This window comes from Cygnus atratus, chromosome 1 (genome assembly GCF_013377495.2).
Source record: "Cygnus atratus isolate AKBS03 ecotype Queensland, Australia chromosome 1, CAtr_DNAZoo_HiC_assembly, whole genome shotgun sequence".
Taxonomy (NCBI): Eukaryota; Metazoa; Chordata; class Aves; order Anseriformes; family Anatidae; genus Cygnus; species Cygnus atratus.
Genome location: NC_066362.1, coordinates 202578862 through 202601918, shown reverse-complemented (window position 1 = coordinate 202601918; position 23057 = coordinate 202578862). Strand labels below are relative to the sequence as shown.

The window sequence follows — 23057 nt, the reverse complement described above, 5'->3', positions numbered from 1 at the left end:
CAGCTCGGTGAGGTATCTTCTGCTCCTGGCAAAGGTTTCCTCCAGGTGACAAGTTTGGGCTCGGATCTGTCCCCTTCTGATCGAGGGAAGGACACCTGCCACAGCACGACCCCTCACACACAAAATCACCTCCATGCAGCGAGGACTGCTGCTAAGGTCTAAAGCCAGCAGAGACCTGTATCGATTTGCTGAGCTGGTGACTTCAGAAATAGGTATGGCTTCTATCTGTCCGCACATTTTTGAGTCAACGCTGTGGCGCGGTTGCTTTCCTGCTAGCTGAACAGCAATATTTACAGTGCCCAGAAATAGACTGAGGAGGAGAGGCACCCAATCAGCCTGAGAGCCAAAGAGCTTAGTCTGTTCCATAATTATGTTTTAAAATACTTGCAGTCACACCTGGGCAGCAAGGCAGGGTGTGTGTTTTCCTCTCCCCTCCTCCTCCTTCCCTTGTGAAAGGTATGGCTCTGCGATGCGCCGACCGAGGGCTAAGGTCATGTTTGCTTCGATCTGATAACAAATTGTATAATGAGAGCTGCTTGGCATTCAAGAGAAAAGTTCCTTGTTTTAACTTGCGGTTCATCATCGGAGGTGGAAACAAGGATTGCTTCTGTTCAGGGACATGACAAGTGAAGGACAATCTGAAGGAGACAAATTCCAGAGAACTGGTCCACTCTGCAGCAACAACAAACAAACCTCAGCTTTTAACGTAGCTTCCTCTCGTACAGGAGATTTTGAAGGTTGTGAGATGGTGGGGGCTTGAAACCCAGCATGTCCAGGATCTGTTCTTACTCCTGCTACAGGCTTGCTTTGCAACTCTTCATTAGTTTCTCAAGAGGAACTGAAGAGTTCAATTTTACTTAAAACAAGTTCCACGGCACATCGCCTTAGGTGAGCTTCTGTACAGAGATAATAGTGTTTACTCCTTAACTTTACAAGGGTATTGGGGATGTTATTACAGCTGCAGCACTTTGACCATGTAAATGCTACGTTGTCATCATTTTCTCTCCTTCGCTCCGCTATACCCAACACAGGACTTTGAGATTTACATTTCTCACAGCCATCCTTCTTTCCTAGGTGTCAAGACATCAGGAAATCATGTTTGCCTGTTCCAAAAGCTTGTGGGTCAATATTAAACACGGCTGAGGCTTTGACTCCCCTTTGGAGCATGTTATTACAACAGTAGAAGAAAAGGTAGTGTGGTGAGAAGCCGTAGCTCAAGGATGGATTGTCTGCTGCCTGCTCTGTGGGTACCAAAGGTGCTCAAAGAACCGTCTTGTTGGAAAAGCTGGCCCTCTGACATCACAGCCTCTTAAATTCAGGATCAATATTATCAGCAAACCATTATTCCCTCCTTCAGGGACAGATTTCTACTGAAAATAAGCATGCTTCAAGTTCTGTCATTTCCAGAACTGTAACTCACATTTTATTGTTTGTCATAAAAATGCTGTTTTTAACTCTAATATCTTAACTATGTTCACCCTGTGACTACAAACTCTCTGCTGCAAGTTCAGGACTCCTATGCAGCAGAAACTCTGATATATAAAACATTCCCTCCGTTAAAAGGTTGCTTAAGAATTCTGTGTTTTGTATTTTTTCATAATGTTCCAAATTTTTCTTGCAATTTGAAACCCTCAAGAGCTTCAAAAGAAAATTTCTGTCTTTCGTCCTCAGCAGAGGTCCCGTTGCCTTGCTTTGTCCCTTTGAAGGGTTGAATTGTCACCATTTTTTTTTTAAGAAAGGGGAGAAAAGCAGTGGGGCACTCTGTTTCCCATTTGTTAAATACATAAATGAGACGATCGGCCACAAGGGACTGGGAAGGGAGGAGAGCTGGAAGATAAATCACAGTGGAAATTCAGTAATAGCATTTCTCTTTTAAAATAGCCTCACAGTAGTTTCAAAAGGCATTATTTATAGAGCACCACATGTAATAGGAGTTTAACAAGCAAGGCAGACAGAAGGCTTCGGTCCCAAAGCATGGTTCGATATTCAGTGAGCGGACAGCTGAAGCCCTCTTGCATGGTTTTCGCATCCCTGAGCTCCTGCTCCTGTCTGCACATTCCCACCCTCATCACCTTGCTCCGTGCTGGCATGCTTTGGAGCCACATGGCAAATTGGGTTAGAGAACTCTGATCCCACTGAAAAATGAGCACCGGGGGTATTTTTCAGCTAGATGGGTTCCCAGGTCTGATTCAGAGGCACAAGATTTGTGCGCACAAGGGCCATGGCAGGAGGAAGGGGTGGCCGTGGTGGAAGCAAGGAAGGTCACGGTGTCTGCTTAACCCACCAGCAGCGCTGACAGGCTGATTATTCAGCTAGTCCTCTGATGTCCTCACCCCGGTGATGCGAGGGCAAGCTCCCCTTTGGACACGGTGAGTCATTCCCTTCGCTAAATGGAACTATTCACGGCGAAGAAAGCCTAAGGTTGTCCCCCGTTCTTGTGATGCTTGTGGGAATCATGTTACCCATGTGAGAACCTCAGCATCCGCTTGGAAAGGTCAATTTAGCTTGAAACCCTCCTGGTTGTGGAGGGAAGCATGAAAGTCAGAGACCAACAGCTCAAAAAGCTGAAAGCAAAGGGAGTCTCACGCCCCTAGCAGCAAAAATGCAGTGACTCCTTAGCCTCTTTGCTGATTTTTTTCCCAGATCTGGTTTCTCACTGGAGGTTTGGGATGCACGGCGTGCTATCACATACGTGACTAAGGACCCAGCCTCCTGGCTCTGATCAAAACACAAAGAGCACAGCACGAGCAGATTTCTGAGCACGGGTATCACACCATGGCTGTGACAGGGCTGCACGGGATGGAGCCAGAAGGATGGATAGGATTTGAAACTAGGTGACAGAAAAGGGCTGTTCCGCCTGTGCTATGCCAAATGTGTTGCTTTAATTTATTCTTTTTTCTTTTTTCTTTTTAATTAGCTATATTTTTTGTTGTTCATTAAGGGCTTTCAGTGGAAGTCACTTTAAGAAACATGTCTCAAGAGGAGAGCAGCAGAGAGAGAGCAGTGGAGAGAGCAGTGGAGAGAGCAGCAGGAGAGCAGTGGAGATCAGGATTAGGAGCACAGGAAGACCAAGGGGCAAGCAATTTTGGTAGGAGGGTAAGCAGGGGAGAGGAGAGGGAGAGGAGGGCACAGGGAGGAAGAGGAGGGCCCAGGGAGTGATGATGAGGTGGAAGAAATGTCAGGACGGAGACAGACAAGACCTAATGGTGCATTTACGCCATACAGTTGCTGTAAACACCTCGAGTGCTCCAGCTCAGCAATCCATCTCATTACTCCACCTACCTGCTTAGCAGGCTGCTATAGTGTGCTCCGTAGGTGTAACCCGAATGGCATTGGCCTCGCAAAGAAAAACAAAGACCTACAGGAAGGTGCAGGAGGAGAGGGGAGAGCAAAGGAAGCTGTTTAAAGCTGGCGAGAAGAAAATAGCTGGGTGAGCAGATAAGAGAGAGGGATTTTATGGCTGGTTTACCTAGACTGTGGGGAAGAGGAGAGAGTTCGGGTGGCTCAGGAGAATTTGTTTTTACTGAATTTTTTATGCATCGGCCACCCAGGGATTACAGCAAGAAACTCACATGTTCCACCCAATGGGACTTTTTAATTAAACAGAGGGTTGCTTCGGCATGATGCTGGACAAGCTTCGGTTGCAGTCATCAAAGCTTCTTCTGTTCCTGTGCTACAGCAAATGCCCTTGCAGCCTCTTGGGGCCGGGAGAAGTGGCAGCGTAGTTCCAAGGCACAGCATGTGACTCCTGAGACTTGTGTCCTGCGTGAGATCAAAGTTGTGTCGAAAGCCCTGTGCTCATGGGAAATCCTTTTCATAATTAACATTTATAGAACGACTCGTTTACTGGCCAAACACATGTTTACATTCCTCCACTGTGTTTTTTTTAAGAGACGGGGCTGGCCAGAGGTTTTTGCGGAGCGCTGGAAATAGGTCTGTGTTTTCAGCTCTGCTCCTTATATCCATGAGATATTTTGTAAGCCTCTAAGGGGACAAATACTCCCACACATCCCTTTGCCTACCGAAGAACCTGGATGCATTTCGTTGAGCATATGCATCAGGGAGGGGTGATCACCTTTGGGGTGATGAGCCATCCTACCACCTCTCACCGATGGGATATGGGATTGGGGTAGAAAAGAGGTCTGAGGACCTTCAGGGAAGGGTACCTCACTAGTGTCTGTCACCTAAGCAGCTCTGTAGACTGGGTTGCAAACTGAATCAATGGATCTGTCTTGAGGAAAGGTAGGATTGCTGCCTCACACTCAGGTCTTCAGGGCCTCTCTTGTCTTTGTGCCTCCCATCTTGGTGTTCCTTGTCTGTAAAATGGGCTATCTTCACCCACTGAGACTATCAGATACAACTTCTAGTCTGTGTGATGTGTATAATCACCAAAGTCTTCAAAGGTAGAAGCTAATACATGAATCTGATGTGGTCCAGTTGGCTTCTGATTGCAGGTTCTCTCCAGTCTGGCGCACCGCCCCAGAACTGCCTACATGAATTAATTTCAGCCACTATCACAACCTCACTCAGGACTGCTACAGCCTCATGGAGGACCAGAAAACTGAATTTGGGAACCGTTGCCTAAGAGCGCTCATGTTCTACTGCAGTTTCTGAAGGCTAGTTTTTAAGAAGCAAACCATCTGTGCAGGGGAAAGTCAGTCCCGTGAAATGATGAGCTGTCCTTTCTAGGAAACGAAATACTGTGGATTAGAGAAGCATGGAAAAATATGTTTCTGTGATGCAATCTGTAAAAGTTCTTCAGGTAACTGTTTCTTCTAAAACTGTGAAATATCACTTCTGGGAATGAGGCAGTCTTCACCATTACATTCCTGAAAAAAATAGTAAGGATTTCTGAAGGCAGAAAAGGCCAGTAAATAGTACATTTCTTAGCTGGCTGTCTGCACATTGCCTTCTAGTATAGGGGCCAGAGTTGCTTCCAAATTGAGTTGGGCTCTCTATGGAGAAGTGAATGATGAGAGTAGCTGCCACACGCACTAATTTATTGCGTATCCTTTGTAACCTTCCTGGCAGGAATTCAAATTAAAAGTTAAAGCAGTAAACCTTCACAGAGAGGATAACAATGCCCCTTCTAAAGGTTAATTTCTCTGGATTCAGTCCTTACAGCTTCATGAAGAATCAGTTTTACCTTTCTGTAACAGGGCTTGTTTGAAGCCCACACCCGATTTCATCAAGGGTTTTCTTACTGAACTTTCATCATAAGAGCCCTTCATAGTTTTTCATGACTCTTAAGAGTATCTCCATTTAAGGACGTGGCTTTGAGAATGACAAAGTTGCAAAGGCTTTGCATCCCTTAGAAATCTGCCCTTAAATTTGCACAAGAAAGTAGCTGCTTACTTAGACGCTGCAGTTCCATCATGCAAAGGCAGGGACTACATCTTAGGCTAGACGTTGTAAACACTAATAAGTGTTTACTCCGTTGATATTTGTTCCTGTTTAATAAACAATTTATCCCATGTTAATATTATACATCTAACTTCATGGAAACCTATCTGAAGCAACTGGGTACACAGAAATTAGAAGCAGTGGCTTTTAACATCCAAACATTTGAAATTGTTCATTCAAGTTTAAACACTTTGTGGTTCGCAGACTTTCAGTCTGCGATAAAAGACCCGACTCCCAAATCAACAGAACTGTTCCCAGTGGATGATGTTCCTCTGTGTCGGTTAGAATGCCAGGGTTTGGCAAAAGTTGCTAACTGATTTCAGTACGTAAGTAGTTTTCCTCAAGTTTTTCATATCACTGCTAATCACTTTCTCTAGATTTTGTTTCTTTCAGTAGCCCACAGCTTTGAAACTGTGCTCTTCTGTTCCGTTAAAATATGTGGTCTAATCTTTGGTAAACCAACATATTTGATTTAGTTGAATATGTTTTAAAAACATTTTGGGTTAGCGTAGTTAGTTCATCTGCCAAGTATTACATTTTTTTGTTCCCCACAAAATCAGGACAAACTGTACGTCTCTTGCTGTGTCCGAAGCCGATTTGGCCAACTTTCAGCTATGCTAATTAAAGAATACAGCTGTCCTATTTTTAACTAATTTTACAATACTAAAGCTACACTGCTGGCAACTTCACTTGTTTTGATGCAAAATTAGTTAATTGTGCAAAAAGTTCAGCAGTTTGTTTTCTGTCATTCAGTTTTGCATCCCTGCACAGACCCACACTCGGATACGTACCATAATGCTAGGAGATGCCAAACAAGTACAAAGATCTATCAAATCCAGTTTCAGGATAAGACTTAAGAGTATAGGTTTGTATAAATTTCAGTAACAAGAATGTGATGGAACAGAGGAGAGGGTAAAATAAGTAAATAAATAAATAAAAACAACACCAAGGTTTAAAAACTTTTTCTGGACAAAACTTGCCATGGTACCCAAAAGTTCTGTTTTGAAAAGAATGTTTCTGTTGTTTACACTTTGTTTAACCATTTTTTAAATTACTCACTAAATAAAGTTTCTTAGCATTAAGCACTCCAGTCGTCAGACTTTGAAATATTCCAGACCTTAAAATACGAGTGATATAATGTCCCGAGCGTGAAATGGTTTTCTTAATTTGAAAATAAAAGCATTAAGGTCAGGCAGGCACTAAATTTGCAGTGCCCACTCCCTGCTTCTCACCTACACAGTTTATTTTTACACCGCATTGGTATTGCTGACCATACTCTTAGCTTACAGGAACAAAACCTATTCTGTTTGAAGTCAGTGGGCATTTTGCCATAGATTCAATAGGAACAGAATCTGGCATCTGAAAGCATAACTGCATGTGGTGAAATATGGACCTGCAAAGTATTTGATTTGTGGTTTTACCTGCCTACACTACTCTGCTTTCCTTACAGCTGTTCTTAGTTAAATGTTCTTTTATGCATCTGATCTTTCAGATCAACAAAATGTTGCACAAAACAACTTATCTTCTCCCATTTCCTCCAAATGGGTTACATAACCTGAATCAGTTCGATGCATCTGATATTCATTTTTGCCTTTTATCTTTTGCTATTTTTTGGGTTGTGAGGGCTGAAAAACACAGGTACACAGAATGTTCAGCAGTATTGCTTTTGTAGTTCTTCCTAAATCTCAGTTGCTGCTGCAATGCATGAAATCTTTAGCAATGACCAGGCTCCTGGAGAATGTTAAAAGTGAACACTGACGCATGCAGGGCTACTCTTGAACTTGAGAGTATCCCAGGGCACTTTGAGAGACTATAATCCTTTCTTTTGGATCATTATTCCTTCTTTATTCCTACAGTAGCAAGCACTGCCAACATGTCTGGCTTTCCAAAGAAAAGGGACACTGTATAAAAAGACAAGGGAGGGCTTAACTGATTACCAAAAGCACAAAGAAAAAGTGGTCCAAAGAGAGGATCTGGGTAGGTGGATGTGTTAATAATGGGATACGGATCCTCCTTGCTCTTGCATTCAGATAAAAATGACCAGTAAAGATTCCTATTATTTTGTGATCCATGGGAACTGAATTTGCTGGCCTGCCACCAGCAGCCAGCCAGAGGTTCACATCACACAGCTTCCAACACAGTAGGCATCTTCTGATCTGAAGTCACAGAAGACTGCTGCCAGATTCACTCATGGCCTCAAACTGACATGGATTTACTAGTTGATTACCCAGGGAATTTTAGTTTTGCTGCTGCCCCTGTCCCACTTCCCTGCTGCAGTGTTGGCAGCTCGCTTGTTCCCGGCATAAAACCTCATCTTCTCTCTGGTACCTCAACCCCATCTGCAAGCTGTGGGGAGCCAAAGAGAAGGCACAACTTGAGGCAGAACCAGGAGTATACATTCGTTTGAGTTTCTCCCTCCACTGTATCATCCTCCTGAGGCCCACAAGCTGGCAGAAATATGGCCGCCTGTTGCAGGTTTGTGAAGGAATTGTGGGGTTCCTGCCATTGGCCAAAGGCCAAGAAGGTCAATGCCATCCTGGCCTACATCAGAAGTGGTGTGGCCAGCAGCACTAGAAAAGTGGTTGTCCCTTTGTATGCAGTACTGGAGGGACCGCACCTTGAGTGCCGCTTTCAGTTTTGGGGCCCTCACCACAGGAAGGATGGGGAGTTGATCAACCGTGTGCAGGGAAGTTCAATGAAGCTGGTGAAGGGCCTGGAAAACAAGAGTTATGAGGAGCTGCTGAAGGAACTGGGGCTGTTTATTCTAGAGAAAAGGATGCTGAGTGGAGACCTCACTGCTCCCTACAGCTACCTGAAAGGAGGCTGCAGTGAGGAGTCTGTCGGTCTCTTTCCTCAGGTGCCAAGGGATAGGATGCAATGAAACAGCCTCAAGTTGTGCCAGGGGAGTTTTAGGAAGAATTGCTTCAAGGAGGGCATAGTCAAGCAGTGGAACAGGCTGCCCAGGGAAGTGGTGGGGTCCCCATCCCTGGATGTTTTATAAGAGACATGTGGATGTGGTAGTAGGAACATGGTTTAGTGATGGGACGCAATAATCTTGAAGGTCTTTTCCAACCAAAATGACATGATGGTTCTGTGTTTCTATGATTCATGCACATCTGGCCTGCATCTGTCCCTGGCCTCAGTGGAGGAAAAAAGCAGAACATATAATCCGATTACTTCTAGATAGGGGTCATGGCTGAAGCACATTATCAAGACAAGCTCGCACTGCTGCTGCTCAGGAAGTATTACTTCTTGGGCTTTGAGAAATAAAACTAGGAAACACAGGATGACAGAGAAGGCAAGAACAGTCACCCGTGTATTAACTTGTAATTCCTTGCTTCTCAGATCATAAAAAAACAAGCAACTTAAACATCCAGTTCATTTCTTCTTTTATGCATTTCCTTCATTCCACTGAATGGAAAGCACTTTCATTTATGTACTTGTGTGTACTGGAATGAATTAGGACAAACCCTCTATCGATTTTACGATTCTGAATAGCTTATACCCCATCAGGATGTCGGGAGGCATTTAGTTCATGTCCATTTCAGTACAGCAGTTTGATTTAATCAGCGTGAAGCCTGCCCATGTGGAAATGCAGCCACTGACCCCAGAAGCACAGAGCCAAACACTGATAGCCTGCCTCACCCCAGTGGGCAAGATGCAGATCTCACACAAAGACCAGGCGGTGGAACCTACCTAGACAAGGCTCGAAACCGACTCGTTGGCATAAACGGGTTTATTCATTTGAGGAAGACAACCAGGATTTACTTTTGCTGTGCAGGCCTGGACCTGAGAATACTTTCGTACATAGGTTTTCTTCTGGGTGAGAAGCCCCATTCAAGGCAGCGTTGGCAGGGCTGGACCCAGCTATTTACTCTGCAGCGTTGGCATTGCCAGCATCAACATTTTTGTTTCAGCTCCACATCAAAATTCATGTGGGTGTAAAGCTTTCCCAGACATAGAGCATGAGCACATGAGCCTCAACATTAACGAGGGAATCTATTAAGCGCTGCTGCACGTATGTGTGCGCAAGAGTGTGACCGTAAGTACTAATTATAGCTTGGCAGCAGGTTGAAGTGGCTGTTCCATTCATACCCTGCATTTTCGTTTGTTTATAACTTTCCTCAAAAATATTCCTTTGGGGCTGAAGTGCCTTATGCTTGCTTTTGGCTCAGAGGTGACTGAAGAAAATGATAGGAGCTGCTTCCGAGTTACATGAGCCTGAAAGGAATGCGGTTCCTCCTGCACTCACCCTGCTGGCTTGGGGCTTGTGAACTGGCAGGGGAGTGAAACGAATGACAGTGCCCTCTCAGAAGTGCCCAGAGAAGGATTCTTATCAAATGCTATCTCCTGCCAAGTCTCATGAACACTGCCAGCCTGGAATGATGATGAGAAGAGTATTTGGCAGCACGGCCTCAGCTTTTCAACACAAAATTACAGGGAAGGGATGGAGACAATGTCACTAGCTGGGACCAGGCCACTTGTTTTTCCTGTATGAAAGAAGTCCCCATAAATTTAGGGAAGTTTATCGGTGCACTTATCACTCTGGTAAGGCTGTGTTGCAAGGCTTGTTTTCCCCTTGGAGCATCCAAGTGAGTTACTGTGAGATGCCCACTGCCGAGAAGGGATGTGTGAAAGAAAAAAAGACTTCAGGAAAGAGCAGCAGGGGTGCATTAGGAATGCTTGCTGCTGGGCAGTGCATTGCAGACACAGAGGACAGCACACCTCTCGCTATTCGGAGGTGTCAGTGTTTGACACTTCCACTGGAGAGTGCGAACAAAATGTAGGGCAGCTTGTTTCCTCTCTATCTCACACTCTAAAAGGCAGTTGTTACATGCATTTGTCTTGCAGGTAGCAATCCTGGTTTTGAAGGCATTTGCTTACAGCATTAATGACATGATTGGTTTTGCAATGTGTTAAGGCTGATGCCATGGCAAGGAGAGAAGGGTGTTGTAACACACAACAGGATTCAGAAGCATCGTATTTGTTTTTCAGCTCTAGATTTGCTCATGACATGGGAGCTCCTACTCAGATATCCTGCTCCTAAGTGAACACAGTAAAATTAGTTCTGATCACTTCCCTCCTGTGATCCAATACAGACGTGCTTTTCTCCCTTTCTATCTGCTTTTCCCATGTCAAAGTTATGTTAGCTCTCGGACTGCTGCTTTCTTCCTTGACAAAGTCAGCTTCCTTTTGGGGAGGAGAATAGCAAGGACATTGAAGACTCGTTAGCTGGAGCTGCACGAGGAGGTGGCACTAGCTCCAGAGCTCCAAACAGCATGCATGAGGAAGGATGTTGGCTCTTGGTCTTACACAGAGAGGCACAAAAGAGGAAATGTGAGAGCAATGAAAGAAATATCAAAGCTGGCACCATTTCCAGAAGGACGGAAGAGAAGTAAAAAAGAGTTGTCAGATTCAACATGGTCTTGATGAAGTTGGCTTTGTCTGCAAGGACGAGAGGTTTGAACTAGATGTGAGGTGCTGTGAGAGGAATGCAGAGTAATGGGTAATTTCAGCAGGAACATTTTGGATAGGCTCAAGGGTGGTATTTAGATAGCAGAGAATGATGTATTTGAATCAGGAATGAACGGAGCGTGGAATAACGATCATTAGGACTGAAAGGAAGGAGCTGAGTACTTAAAATCTGAGGGATCAGAAACAGAACTTCATATGAATTGGATATAAGAGAAATAAAAATAAAAGCTGGTGGGCCGTCACGTTACATGTGGACAAGAGAAATGTTGTGGGTGTAAACCGGCACATTTGGAGCAGTGGAAAGGGTATAAATTTCACACTATTCGAGCAGTCCTCAATGGCCATGCCTCCTCCTCCCCACAAATGTAATCTGGCCACTTTGCATACCTCTGCTGGCTGCCTGATCATGTTGGCAGCACAAACGAGTAACGAGAACCACATGCCTGGGCTACTCCATTTCATTTTGCCATTAACAAGTGTCACTTTGACCATAACCTTTCTACAACACAGTTTCTCAGAAATATGTTTATCTTCCTCTGAGAGGTGTTACAAATGCAAGTTACTTATTGTCCATAAAATTCTTCGATGAAGTTGCTATGGTGACACAAATTATATTGAATTTTTATTGTAGTCACGACGGAGTGTTACTCTAGATGTCTTTCACAGAAAAGCAACATTGAGTAAATCTTTGCCAAACTCTTTGAAAATGGCTTCAAGATTGTTATGCTGCAGTTAAATGAGCAGCGCTCTGCTAGGTCAGGCAAAATCAGGCTATTTAAAAGTGCATCAATAACCTTAGGCTGTATTAATAAACCACCTCCATTAGGGAAGGCTGTATAAAATCAGAGAGTTGTCTGGTTCTATATAATCAGCTGCTCTGGAGTTTCCCAGAGGTGCACCAGAAATGAACCACGGCAGGCATATGTCACACCTAGCTACATTTGGGAAGCCAAAGAGCTGGTATTTTCCATTTCCTACAGTCTATTCTTCCCTATATCTTCTACCTCTAACTCAAACAGATGCTAAATTACTGGGCTGGCATCTCCCTTTCCTTAAAAGTTGGGGAAAATACTGCAGTCCTTAACAGCAGATGAATCTATGGCAACCCTTGAAATGGGTCATAGGAAATGTTTCGATTGTAGCATGTTTCCAAATCATTTATAAAACACTGAAACAGCATTTCCTGATCATATTCAGGTGGCTTCACTGCCTCTGGTTTTCCTCCCCATTGCCTCCTCGCCCCATCACTGTCACTCTTAACCTTCCCCCTCAGCTGTTCCATCCCCACTCCATTGAACCAGCCCCATTTCAAATTTTTTGCCTCTGCAAGTTTTATTCATCAGCCCCTTTCACTTCCCAGATTATGGTTGCTGATTTTTGTTGTTGTTGCTGCTGCTGATATGCCCTCGAAGTCTTAGCATGAACCTGCTACAGTTCATGTGCACAGCTCTTTGCCTTACAAGTTTTGTGCCCAAGAAGGGCTGATTTCTAAGAGATTTGAAATTCAGCCAAAACACCTCTTTTAAATCTGAAGCTACACCCAATTAATAACACCCCTCGAACCACAGCTTTCCTAATAGCTTGCCGAGCATTTGCAAGAGTATGAAGTGTGGAGGAAAGCGCGGATGCCAGCAGCTCTGTGAGCATTAAAGCACACAGTTGGACTGCAGACATTACAGCGTGGCAGGCACCACACAGAGCAGAAACGACACTGTTGCAAGAAAGTGATATACATAATAAATTACAGAGGTCACGCTGAGGCAAGAGTTTCAGCGCTGCGCAGCACACACTGGGAGAAACAGCTCTGTCAGCTTGCCTGTCCTTTCAGGATAGCTGGATGCCAGTGAATCACTGACACTTTTGGGAGCTTGTGAATGCAAGATGCAGCATTTTCACAGGAGCTGGATGCAGACTCTGGAAGACCTCTTCACAAGAGAAAAGAATGTTGTTTAGGTTTGCCACTTCGCTAAATATAGGACTCATATCTTTGGATTAGTTTCTCTTCAAATGTGTACTCCTTTCTTCTTTCATTCTCAAGCACACCCAGACACACAAACAAAAACAAATGAGTTATAAACTAATCAAACTTGTTTTCTTCAGGTTGGAAAGGAAAAGAGATTAGTATTTTGATTTCAATTTCCAAATCTTTGGGAGGTGCTCAGATATTATCTAACACAGTGCTTCAAGCTCCTCACTGTAATGGTATCAAGTGCCTCCCAAGCAATTAAAAAGCAACAAACAAATAATAATAATAAAAAAAAGTCCTCCCAACACTTCTCTCTCTTGTTTCTACTTAAGAAAGAAAAAAAATGAGTAGAATTTTTAACAGTACGGTTAAACTGTGAGATTTCAGTGCAACTGAAGAGCTATCAAAAGTTAGGCTAAATTTATTTTTCGTTTTGGACCTTTAAGACTGAGGTCAGTTTTTGTCCCCTTAGGAATGAGATATTTTGTCCAAATCTGGTCTCAGTAACTCCCACAGTCACAAGCATCCTCTGTTTGGATAGTTTCACTGTTCCTGGAGAAAGCAAAGGGCATAATCAGAGAAGAACTGATGGAGCCCAAATTTCTTAGGCCAATTCCATGGAACTCTCCCAAGTAGCAAGCAGAGCTCTTGAAGTGGGGTGTTGAAATCCTGGTCCTAGCTCAAGTTAGCATGAAAAATATAAACAGCGTCAACATTATTGTAATCTCTGATTTACAATATAATCTGAAAACAATACAAAAAGATGATGTATTCACAGCAATATGTGCTGCTGTATCAATAGCCCCTAGCAGTCTTAGTATTTTCATTCTGCAAAGCTTTATGCTAGAGCAGTCTTATCTCAGAGTCTGCTGTCATATATACATCGGTGAATTATTTTTTTTTCCCAGCATGGGTATTTGGGACTCCAGAAACAGTTCAGAAGGAGCCAAAAAGTGTAGATATGACAGTATCTTCAAATGCAAACATGACAGCATCTTCAAAGAGCCTGACATTACGAAGGAAGAAAGTCCTATGCATGCAAGCACTCTTTCGACATACACAGCAATGGCATTATTTGGGTCCAGCTTTCACCAGATGTCCTTCATCTGACACTGATTTTCATTACGCATTATAAAGAGATAATCCTACTTATATGCCCTGTCAGGCAGACGGAGCTGAGCATCGTTTGTATACTGCTTCTGTTTAAGTTGCCTAATAAATACTTCAGTGGCTTCATGGAGCAGTGACAGTTCCAAGAAGACTCATCGGGAGGCACTTGTAGGAGAGGAAGAACATTTGCCTGCTGGAATCCTGTGGTTTTGCTGTGTTATTCACTGCAGGATGCTTGGGAAGGAGAGGAGCACCCTGTCGGGACACGTAATGAATGCTGCAGACACTTGGGTGGCTGCGATGACGATTTGGCAACACGTGGGGTAATGACTGGAGTAGCTGTTGGACGTGGTGCTTAGGGACATGGTTTAGTGGGTGACATTGGTAGTAGGGTCATGGTTGGACCAGATGACCTTGGAGGGCTTTTCCAACCCTAATGATTCTAGGATCGTTCACCCCTCTGTAAGGGTCATATAGGTTCCAGGCCTACAGGTGGTACCTTAAGGGACAGGTAGCAAACTTTATAAACAAAACCACCACACACCTTTGCACAAAACCCCAGCAAGCCACTGAGTAAATCCAAGAGCCCTCAGAAGCATGAGCTGAGTAGTAAACCAGGGGAAGGTTGATCATGAAAGATCTGAAAAACAGATTTATTTTTTAATTTTAATAGTGTACATTTGAGAACTTTTCTTTTTTTTTTTTTTTTTTTTTAACATTTGCCATGATGTACATCTGAGAACTTTTTAACTTTTTGGCAGGCTTTCAGATAACTCTGAGGAGAAAGGTGAAGGCAGCTCTCAACTCCTCGCAGCTGCTGAAAGGGTTTTTTCTTGAATTTTTCATTGCCCAAGGTGACACCGAATGACTTTCTACCGAGCTGAGGAACGCGAAAACTTTATTTTGGGCAACTCTCCTCACGTTTTAAGCCCCCCTAAAAAGGGGAGGGGGGCAGCCTAATAGGGAAAGGGAGCCCAAAAGCGAGCCCACCGGCTCTCCCACCCGTCTGATGGGAATGGGAAGGCGGGCACAGACGCCCCTATAGAATTTGGGGGGGGATTATGCCCCAGAAATGGGGGGCTGTGGCCGTCCCCATGGGCTGAAGGGGGGAACTGGAGGGGGGAGGGCTGAGGGGGGGGGCTGAGGTCTCCCCTCAGGGGAGGGGGTGTTGTACCACGTGACCCCGCCCCCTCCCCGGTACCGCGCTTGGAGCGGGCGGGAGGGAGGTGAGTGGAGTGGGGGGCGGAGGGGAGGGGGGCGTGTCACGTGGGCGGGGCTCCGCGTCACGTGCCGGGGGCGGCCCCCGCCTTGAGGCCCCGAGGAGGAGCCGCCGCCATTTTGCTGCGGCGCCCGGCCCGTGTCCCCCCCTTGTCCTGGCCCCGGGCACGGCGGAAGGCGGCAGGGGGAGGGGGGCGGGAAGAGGAGGAGGAGGAGGAGGAGGAGGAGGAGGGTTCCGTGCTCGGGTGACAGGCCCGTCCCTGAGGGCGGAGCGGCGGCGTGAGGGCTCCCCGGCGCAGCTCCGTGTCCCCCCCCCCTGCGCCCGGCCCCTGTGAGGGGAGGCAGCGGAGCCGCCGCTCGGTCCCAGCGCCGCCAGCCCTCCTCCCCCCCAGCCATGTCCGGCCAAAGCCTCACCGACCGCATCACGGCGGCTCAGCACAGCGTGACCGGCTCGGCCGTCTCGAAAACCGTCTGCAAGGCCACGACCCACGAGGTGATGGGGCCCAAGAAGAAGCACTTGGACTGTGAGTACCCTCTGGGGAGGAGGCTGAGGGGCTGCCCGGCCTCCTCTGGCACGGCGAGACCGCTGTGGGGCTGCCTCCCTCCTTCCCCCGGCCTCACGGGGACGGGCAGTCTCTCTGGGTGGAGGAGCCCAGTGTATTTCGCTATAGAACGTGCCCCGGGGCGGTTAGGAGCGAGGACGTGGCGATGGAGTGCTGGAGAGAGGCTGTTCAGGGTGTGTGTGCTCTGCTGGAGGGGCCCTGTTGGCTTTTCTTCGTGCACAGAACCCCAGGCAATGCGAGCTTTGCCCCGTACCCCTTGGAGAACCGAGCAGGGGAATGGGCTGTGATTTCCCTACTAATCGGTCACATTCGTCTTCTGCTCCCCCGTTCTGTGGAGGAGATGCGGGACTTTCGAGACGGAATAGCTGATATTAGTTCTTTCCAAAATAGTCGATTAGTGGAAAAAAAAACTGCTTTTCGACCATTCTTACAACCTTTCCCGGTATTCTTCGATGTGAAATGAGTGCTTGAGGGACTAATCTGTCTCTGTAAGGGTGTTCTTCTTAGTCTTATCCTTTCTAGTTTGTCCCCTTCACAGGGGAAGATGGGCCTAAGAGAACTTCAGACCTTCAGTACCTGGGCTGAACATCCCATACAGGGATAGGCCATTTTTCAGCTTCTGTTAAAATGCTTCCAGAGTGGGAAGGCTTAAAAGGTTTTCTCTCAATTCTGTGCCATCCAGGTGATCAGGAAGAGAACGATGAGCAATGAAGTTCATCTTAGTGGGTCTTCCACTGAGCTGGAAGTCATCCGTAGTTATAGGGCTATGGCTTGAATACTTGACTGCAACACATCTATTTATTCTAGGCCCTTTAAGGACTCTCCCCCACCCCCCACCTATAAAGAAGGATACTGGAGAGATTCCTGTGGATATACATGCCCTTTGTATGAATGCTTTGTCCTTCCCTCCCACCCATGTGTATGAAGAAAAGGCTGGGTCTGTGTGTGTCTTGAATTCGTGCTTTCTGAGTCCCTGCTCTGTCCAAATGACAAGACCAGATTATAGCACTGGGACGCTGTAGTTACTTCCCTTTTTTTCCACCAAAACATGTCTCACTTGAAGGGTAAAGGAACTCTTGAATTGTGAGTACCTGAGAGGAACATGGTCCATTTTTTAGCATACCGGTGAAACAGCTGCAGCAGTTTCTTGCTGGTATTCCCTCTTCTATTTCTTCTCTTGCTTTGAGACTGACTATTAACTGAGTGGCTTTTTTTTTTTTTTTTGCCAGCTCAGGGGAGCAGAAGGCTGAGGAGATCCTTGGCCTCTATGTAACAGTCTCAGATAGAGGAAGCACCTTGTCATATGGCCGTTGTATGAAGTCACATTTTTGCTAGATTCCGCACAACAGAAGGGAGGCTTTCTGGAGAAACCTTTGTCGGCTTTAGCTTGGAATAGTACAAAAAGCACATGTTCATAATAGGGCATTGAGCAGCTGAACGATTGCACCATATAAACCTTTTAAAAAGGAGCATCGACCTGACCAGTTGACTCTACCTTAGAGTTGAGTATGTGCCACGGTGGTGTTTGGAACATGGTTGCTGGGGGACATCCTAATCAAGACGTATAGGATGCTGTTGTGGAAGGGTGCTTGATGTACTTTGAACTTCCTTGGAAAGCCGTCTGGTAGCTGCTGGGTGAGACGCCCGTTTCTGTATTTCCCCTGTCTGGTCTCGACTGGGAAAAGTCCCAGTTCAGCCTCTTTCTCAGATAATTCTTTTATCAGAGCAATGTGAACTTGTTTTTCATTAGTTTTGCTGCTGTCACTTTTTTTCAAACAATAAAAATAGCTCCTGGATAGGTCAAGTTTTGCATGCGGCCCTTAATAAGTTCGTCAGGAGTCTCTGGTCCTGGCATCAGGAAATGACACAATTCCATATTTTGAAAATTTTCTTTGTTCATACTGTTTATGGTTGTATGTTTAAAAAGGAATGCTTTTTTCAGAAGCTGTGACTCAAGCCCCACCTCTCTGTTATTTGCACATATTTTCCTTTTATAAACAGCTTAATTCCTTACCACTAAATAAATCCAAAACACTGACCTCTCATTGTGAATAACAATTAATATACTAGTTTTCCATAGGCAGTATGCTTCTTAAGTCTTTTTTTTTCTAATTAGTGTTTATTGCAGTAATGACAGTTAAAGCTTAACTTCGTTAAAGGCTGTCTCCTAAACAAGTTGGTGAGCTGAGTTTTTGAAGACTCCTGGAATTATGTCTTAGTTTTTTATGTCCTAGCATTTTCTGAGGTCATGGCATGTTTTTCTTAATGTGGTGTAATGCATTGCTTATACAGATTATAAAGTCTCTGACTGTTCTGTTTCTGAAACTTCATTTATTAGGCTTGAGCCATCATGAGCACATTTAAGTAGCTCAGCCTTGCACTAACTCTCATGACTGGGGGAAATGCAAAATAAGTACCTGTACTCAGGATCATTCCTGTTTTTATTTATCCTGACTCCTGTGGAGTCCCAAAACTAAAGGGCTCCCATTCTGTATTTGTTTATTTCCTCTGTATTTCCCTCAATGACCACTGCCTTAATAATTGAACAGTTTAAGAAAAAAAAATTCTTGGCCCATAATGATAAAAAATGCAAGCTACTCCAAAGAACATTCCTTCTCTCCAGTTACAGGTTTAATTGCTTGTTTGATACGAGAGAGAAAGAATTAAATCTGAATTTACAAGTGGACTTGGGCTATGGTAAGGTAGCATTGATCATCTTATAGCCAGATACGCTCTGGATATCCTTCTGGTTTGGTCCAGTCTTCTAACTGGGGTAAGGATTCTCTGTTTTGTAATCTAGGTGCTGCTTTAGTAACCATGGACTACTTGCTTTATAGCAGTCGGGTTTCATAGTCTTGAAACGTCTCAAAGTGTAGTCCGTGAAATTTGTTTAACAGAAAACCCAGTTTCACTAGCGCTTTGTCCCAGTTTTCGCACGTCTCTGAGCAATGATAGCTCAAAACTAGTTTGTGAGTTTAACTTGGACTTGGAGATCTACACAGCCACTTCTTTCATACCTGGTCGTTGTCTGTTGTCTTCAGTGCGGAACAGTGATGCTAAGAACAAGTGCTGTAAATTTTCTGAATGTAAACAGTGCTGGAAAAATTGTTGCTACATGTCGTAGGATCCTAGCGTTGGGCTGGGGGGAGCTGTGCACATATATGTAGTGCATAATTAATATTAGGAAAGCCGCAAGGTAACACATTTAATACCAACTAGGAGGTTTCACCGGGTCAAGTCAGTAAAGCCTATGGGGCTGTGATATCCCGGTAGCACAGAGGTGTTTGTGTACCTGTGCCAGTTTGTGTAGTTACAGCAGCTTTGGTGTGAAATCTGGTTAGGGCTGGCTTTTTGAGCGAGCACGGCGTTGTAGCCCTGTCTGCTTGTGGCTGTTGGAGTAGTGCTCTTTAAAGGAGAATGTGGCTGGATGGCTTGGAAGGAAGTTGCAATGCTGTAATTATCCATTCTTAACAGGAAATCTCTCTATAGTCATGCCAGAGTGCAGCTTCCTTGACTTCTTAGTGGGAAGAAAATCAGTATTTTTAAGGAAGACAGTAAAGCAGCACCCTGCTCTGTGTTGTGCAGGTGTTCGTGGAAGCTCTATGAGTGAAAGTAAATTTATTGAGCTTGTTTGGAACTTATTTCCCAAGGCCCTCATGTCAGCTGGTTTGATTTTGCTCACAGGTTGCTATGAGAACAAAAAAATAAAAAGTCCATCTAAAGTTTTGCTTTATGCCTATGTTGGAGACGGCTTCTGAGGATCCTTGAATGAGGATAAGCAGAAGGGATCTTGTAGAACTGAGGGCCAGGAATCACTGCTTTTCTCTATCACAGATTTGTGGTAAAGCTGGGAAAATCAGTGTTTTAAGTGCTCATCTGCCTTTGAATACTGAAACTTAACTGGGTTATTTCAGTGGTGCCCTGACTTAACTCCTGGGGTCTCCAAATACTGCTGTGTTTTCTAGTAGAAGTAGGTATCCATGTTCCCTTTATGGCATTGTAAAAGTTTACCAAAACTTATTTTTTTGCCAGGGTTACCTGAAGTTTCTCACGGCTTTGCTTCCCATTTTATATCTGACTTAAATTTCTGGAGGCAGTCCATGGTTATTTTTGCTTAGAACTGCTCTGTGTAACCGTAATTATGTCAAATGCAGATAATTACATTATTACAGCTTTCTTTTGAAGTATTTGTTTTTCTCTAAGTTCCTCCGTGATCCCTTTAGCGTTACCTCCCTGGCCAACTTTTCCGAACTTTTTACTCAAATTCCTTTGCAATATTTATGCCTTTTAGTAGAGTACAAGAACTATCATACTCTAGACTGCCAGAGGGCCGATTTTCTACCACAGCTGCTCATTTGCAGAAAGAATAGCCATTTCGTTCTGCAGCTGTTGTTTTATTTTACTTAGCCTGAAGCGGTATTCTACTTCAGATGAAGTAAGAGGCAGGGACTAAGAAGGAGAAGCTGTAGGACACCTGCAATCAGCTTACCGGGAATCTTCGTGCTGCCATTGCTCTGCGTTGGCAGCGGTTGTTCAGGTGTCACTTAACTTTGGCTATAGTTCTTGCAATGATTTTTGATGGTGCAGTTGTCTCTTGCAGCTTCTAAAAGCGATGTGCTCAAGAAAGACATTCTTCTGCAGTTCAGACTGTGATCTAATGATCTATTTCAGTCTTCAGTTTGTAATTTGAAGATCAGTTTTCAGTCTCTAGATGTGAAAGTCTGAAGCTGTTCTTAGTGACAAAAGGTTGACAAAGTAACACTCTTCTTACATAATAATACTAAAGAGAAGACTTATCCAACCTGGGACTTAAAGCTTCCTTTTTTTTTTTAAAAATCTTTGTGTACATTGTTTTGTGTAAAATATAGGAACACTAAACTACAGTAGCAGATGATGCTGGTAGAATGCTGGGGAAGTTCACTTATAAAATGTTCCTGACACCTTGCTCTCCCTGAAAAACTCATGCATTTTCTGAAGCAGAGAGATGATACGTATTCGAATGCTCAGTATTTTTTAACAGCCCTCTTAGGTGTAAGCTTCTTGGTATCTTTAAAGTCTTTTCACTCTCTAATACTCAAACATCAATTACTTTTTCAAACATAACCCAGTTACTGCTGATCAGATATGCGCGCTCTTAAACCTCAGTAAACCTTGCAGTTCCTAAAGCATTTTAGAAGAAATCAAGTGAGTATTGTAAATGACTTGTTCATGAAGTCTTGAAGCCCTATAGTGGGACGTGATTAAAGATTTCCAAGTAGTTCATAATACAAGTTTAAAGCAATAATCTGAAGTAAGTGATCTTACTTCTGAGTATCTTAGCGAACTCTTATGCTGCAGCAGTGGAAACTTTACAGAAGTTCTTTGACAAAGCCTCATTTTGTCAAAACCCTGCTCTTACGTCCATCAGTATGTGAGCTTAACCTTTCAGGTTTCCTGCCAGGTGAAGTCTTAACCTTAAAAGTAAGTGTAATTTGGAGCTGAATGTTATCCTGTAAAGATTTAGGTAGGAGAGAGATTTTGTTGCTGATTAGGTCTGTGCTGGAGTAGAAATAAACAAACAACCAAGCAGAAATGTAAGAAACTGATGTTGATTTTAAAAATGTTGCTGTGATATTTTTTTGCCCTTCCAGAAATTACATCCATTATGAAATGATTCTGATCAGGCAGGACATGGACTTTTAATAACTGATGTACTCTTTAAAACTCAGTAAGTAGAAATACTGTTGCACTTCAAATTTAGCTTTACATTAGGTTTTATAAATTGGCTGGCAGTTCGTAAACCTCAAAATAATGCTAGTAAATTTGGTGTTAACTTGTGCTACTCGTACGGCTATGAGTGGCAAATCCAAGTTATGAGTAATATGTGACAAATCGGGTATTGAGATCTGAGAAATCAGGGAACTAAGCTGTATTTAAGCGTCTGTGAAAAGAACTTCGTTAAGTTAAGCGTTTCATGAGGACTTAACAAATGTGCTGGATTTTCAGATTGACTAAACATCCCTATGCTATTTTCCTAAAGGAGCTTTATTAAAGTAATGCTTATCTGGATCATTTGCAATGTTATACGTGAGTAAATTAGTGGTGTTTTTTGTTTTAGTTCTACCCCAAAACAGAAGGTGTAAAACGATGAGATCTACACTAAAAAATGAGTGTGGAGCCTCAGCTCTTAGCATGAGGCACAAGTAAACACCCTGGGGAGAATAGTAGCGGCACAAGGAGAAATCCTCTGGTTTTATTTTAATTCATGTCATGCAGTATGTTTGTATATGCTGTGTATAAATACAAAAAGGTGAGTTTTATTCTAATTCTGAGCTCTTGTCTGCGATTTCTTTGACACCTGTGTTAGTTCCCTGAGGAAGAGCTCTCCACATCAAGCTTTTATTTTCCTCTTTCTACTCATGTTCCTGAAAAGACACTTTTGAAATCCTCACTTAATGTTCTTTATTACTTCCCCCCAAGCAAGCAGTCCTTCAGGTCCCGTGGCTGCATGCTCTAGCAGCGGTGTCATTCGAGAAGCAGCAATTCCTTTGCTTATGTAGGAAGTGATAAGTTTGCACTGGTGGAAACTGTGCTCTGCTATTTCGCATATTTACTCTAAATATGGTACTTGCAGTAGCATGTAGCTCAGCTGTTTTAGTTGCCAACGTGGTACTATGACATCAAAAAACATTCCTATTGTTTGCAACCTTTGATTTTAATAGTTAACACATTTAAACCATGAACTGTGAATTCCATTAACGGTTTCCTAGTAAACATGTAACATGATTTTTTCCATGTTAATGTCTTCTAAAACTGTATTTTACCCATTTTAAATGGATGGTAATGACATTCATATCATTCCTCAATTAGTTTCGATCAAAAACCCAAACCAAAAAAATGCTGTGCACTAGAATACCAGCTAAGTTACGTGTGTAACTTCCCAAAGTTACAGTAGCAAACTGGTTTTCAGGACCCCAAATGGACAAAATACCAAGTTTTAAACTAAACTCAGGTTACCAATGGAAGTAAACATGTTTTTAAAGATTTGTTAGAATCATAGACTGTCCCAAGCTGGAAGGGACCTACAGGGATCATCAAGTCCAACTCCTGGCTCCACACAGCCCCACCCCAAAATCAGGCCCTGTGGCTGAGAGCGTTGTCCAAACACTTCTTGAGCTCTGGCAGCTCGGTGCCGTGACCACTGCCCTGGGCAGCCTGTCCCAGTGCCCGACCACCCTCTGGGTGCAGAACCTGTTCCTAACCCCCAGCCTGACCCTCCCCTGTCCCAGCTCCATGCCGTTCCCTCGGGTCCTGTCGCTGTCCCCAGAGAGCAGAGCTCAGCG

General features: G+C 44.1%; 1 protein-coding gene across 4 annotated transcripts in view; it reads left to right on the top strand.

Annotated features, from left to right (window-relative positions):
* The first annotated feature begins 15366 nt into the window (after positions 1 to 15366).
* PICALM (phosphatidylinositol binding clathrin assembly protein) overlaps positions 15367 to 23057 on the top strand; it is a 65211-nt gene continuing 57520 nt past the window's right edge. For 2 of the 4 annotated variants that reach the window (XM_035560384.2, XM_035560383.2), the window contains exon 1: positions 15434 to 15696. In XM_035560384.2, coding sequence (XP_035416277.1) covers positions 15567 to 15696 — 130 coding nt within the window. In that variant the 5' untranslated portion in view covers positions 15434 to 15566. Of the gene's footprint in view, positions 15697 to 23057 lie in introns of all 4 variants that reach the window. The other 2 variants (XM_035560386.2, XM_035560385.2) reach the window with 2 other exon arrangements.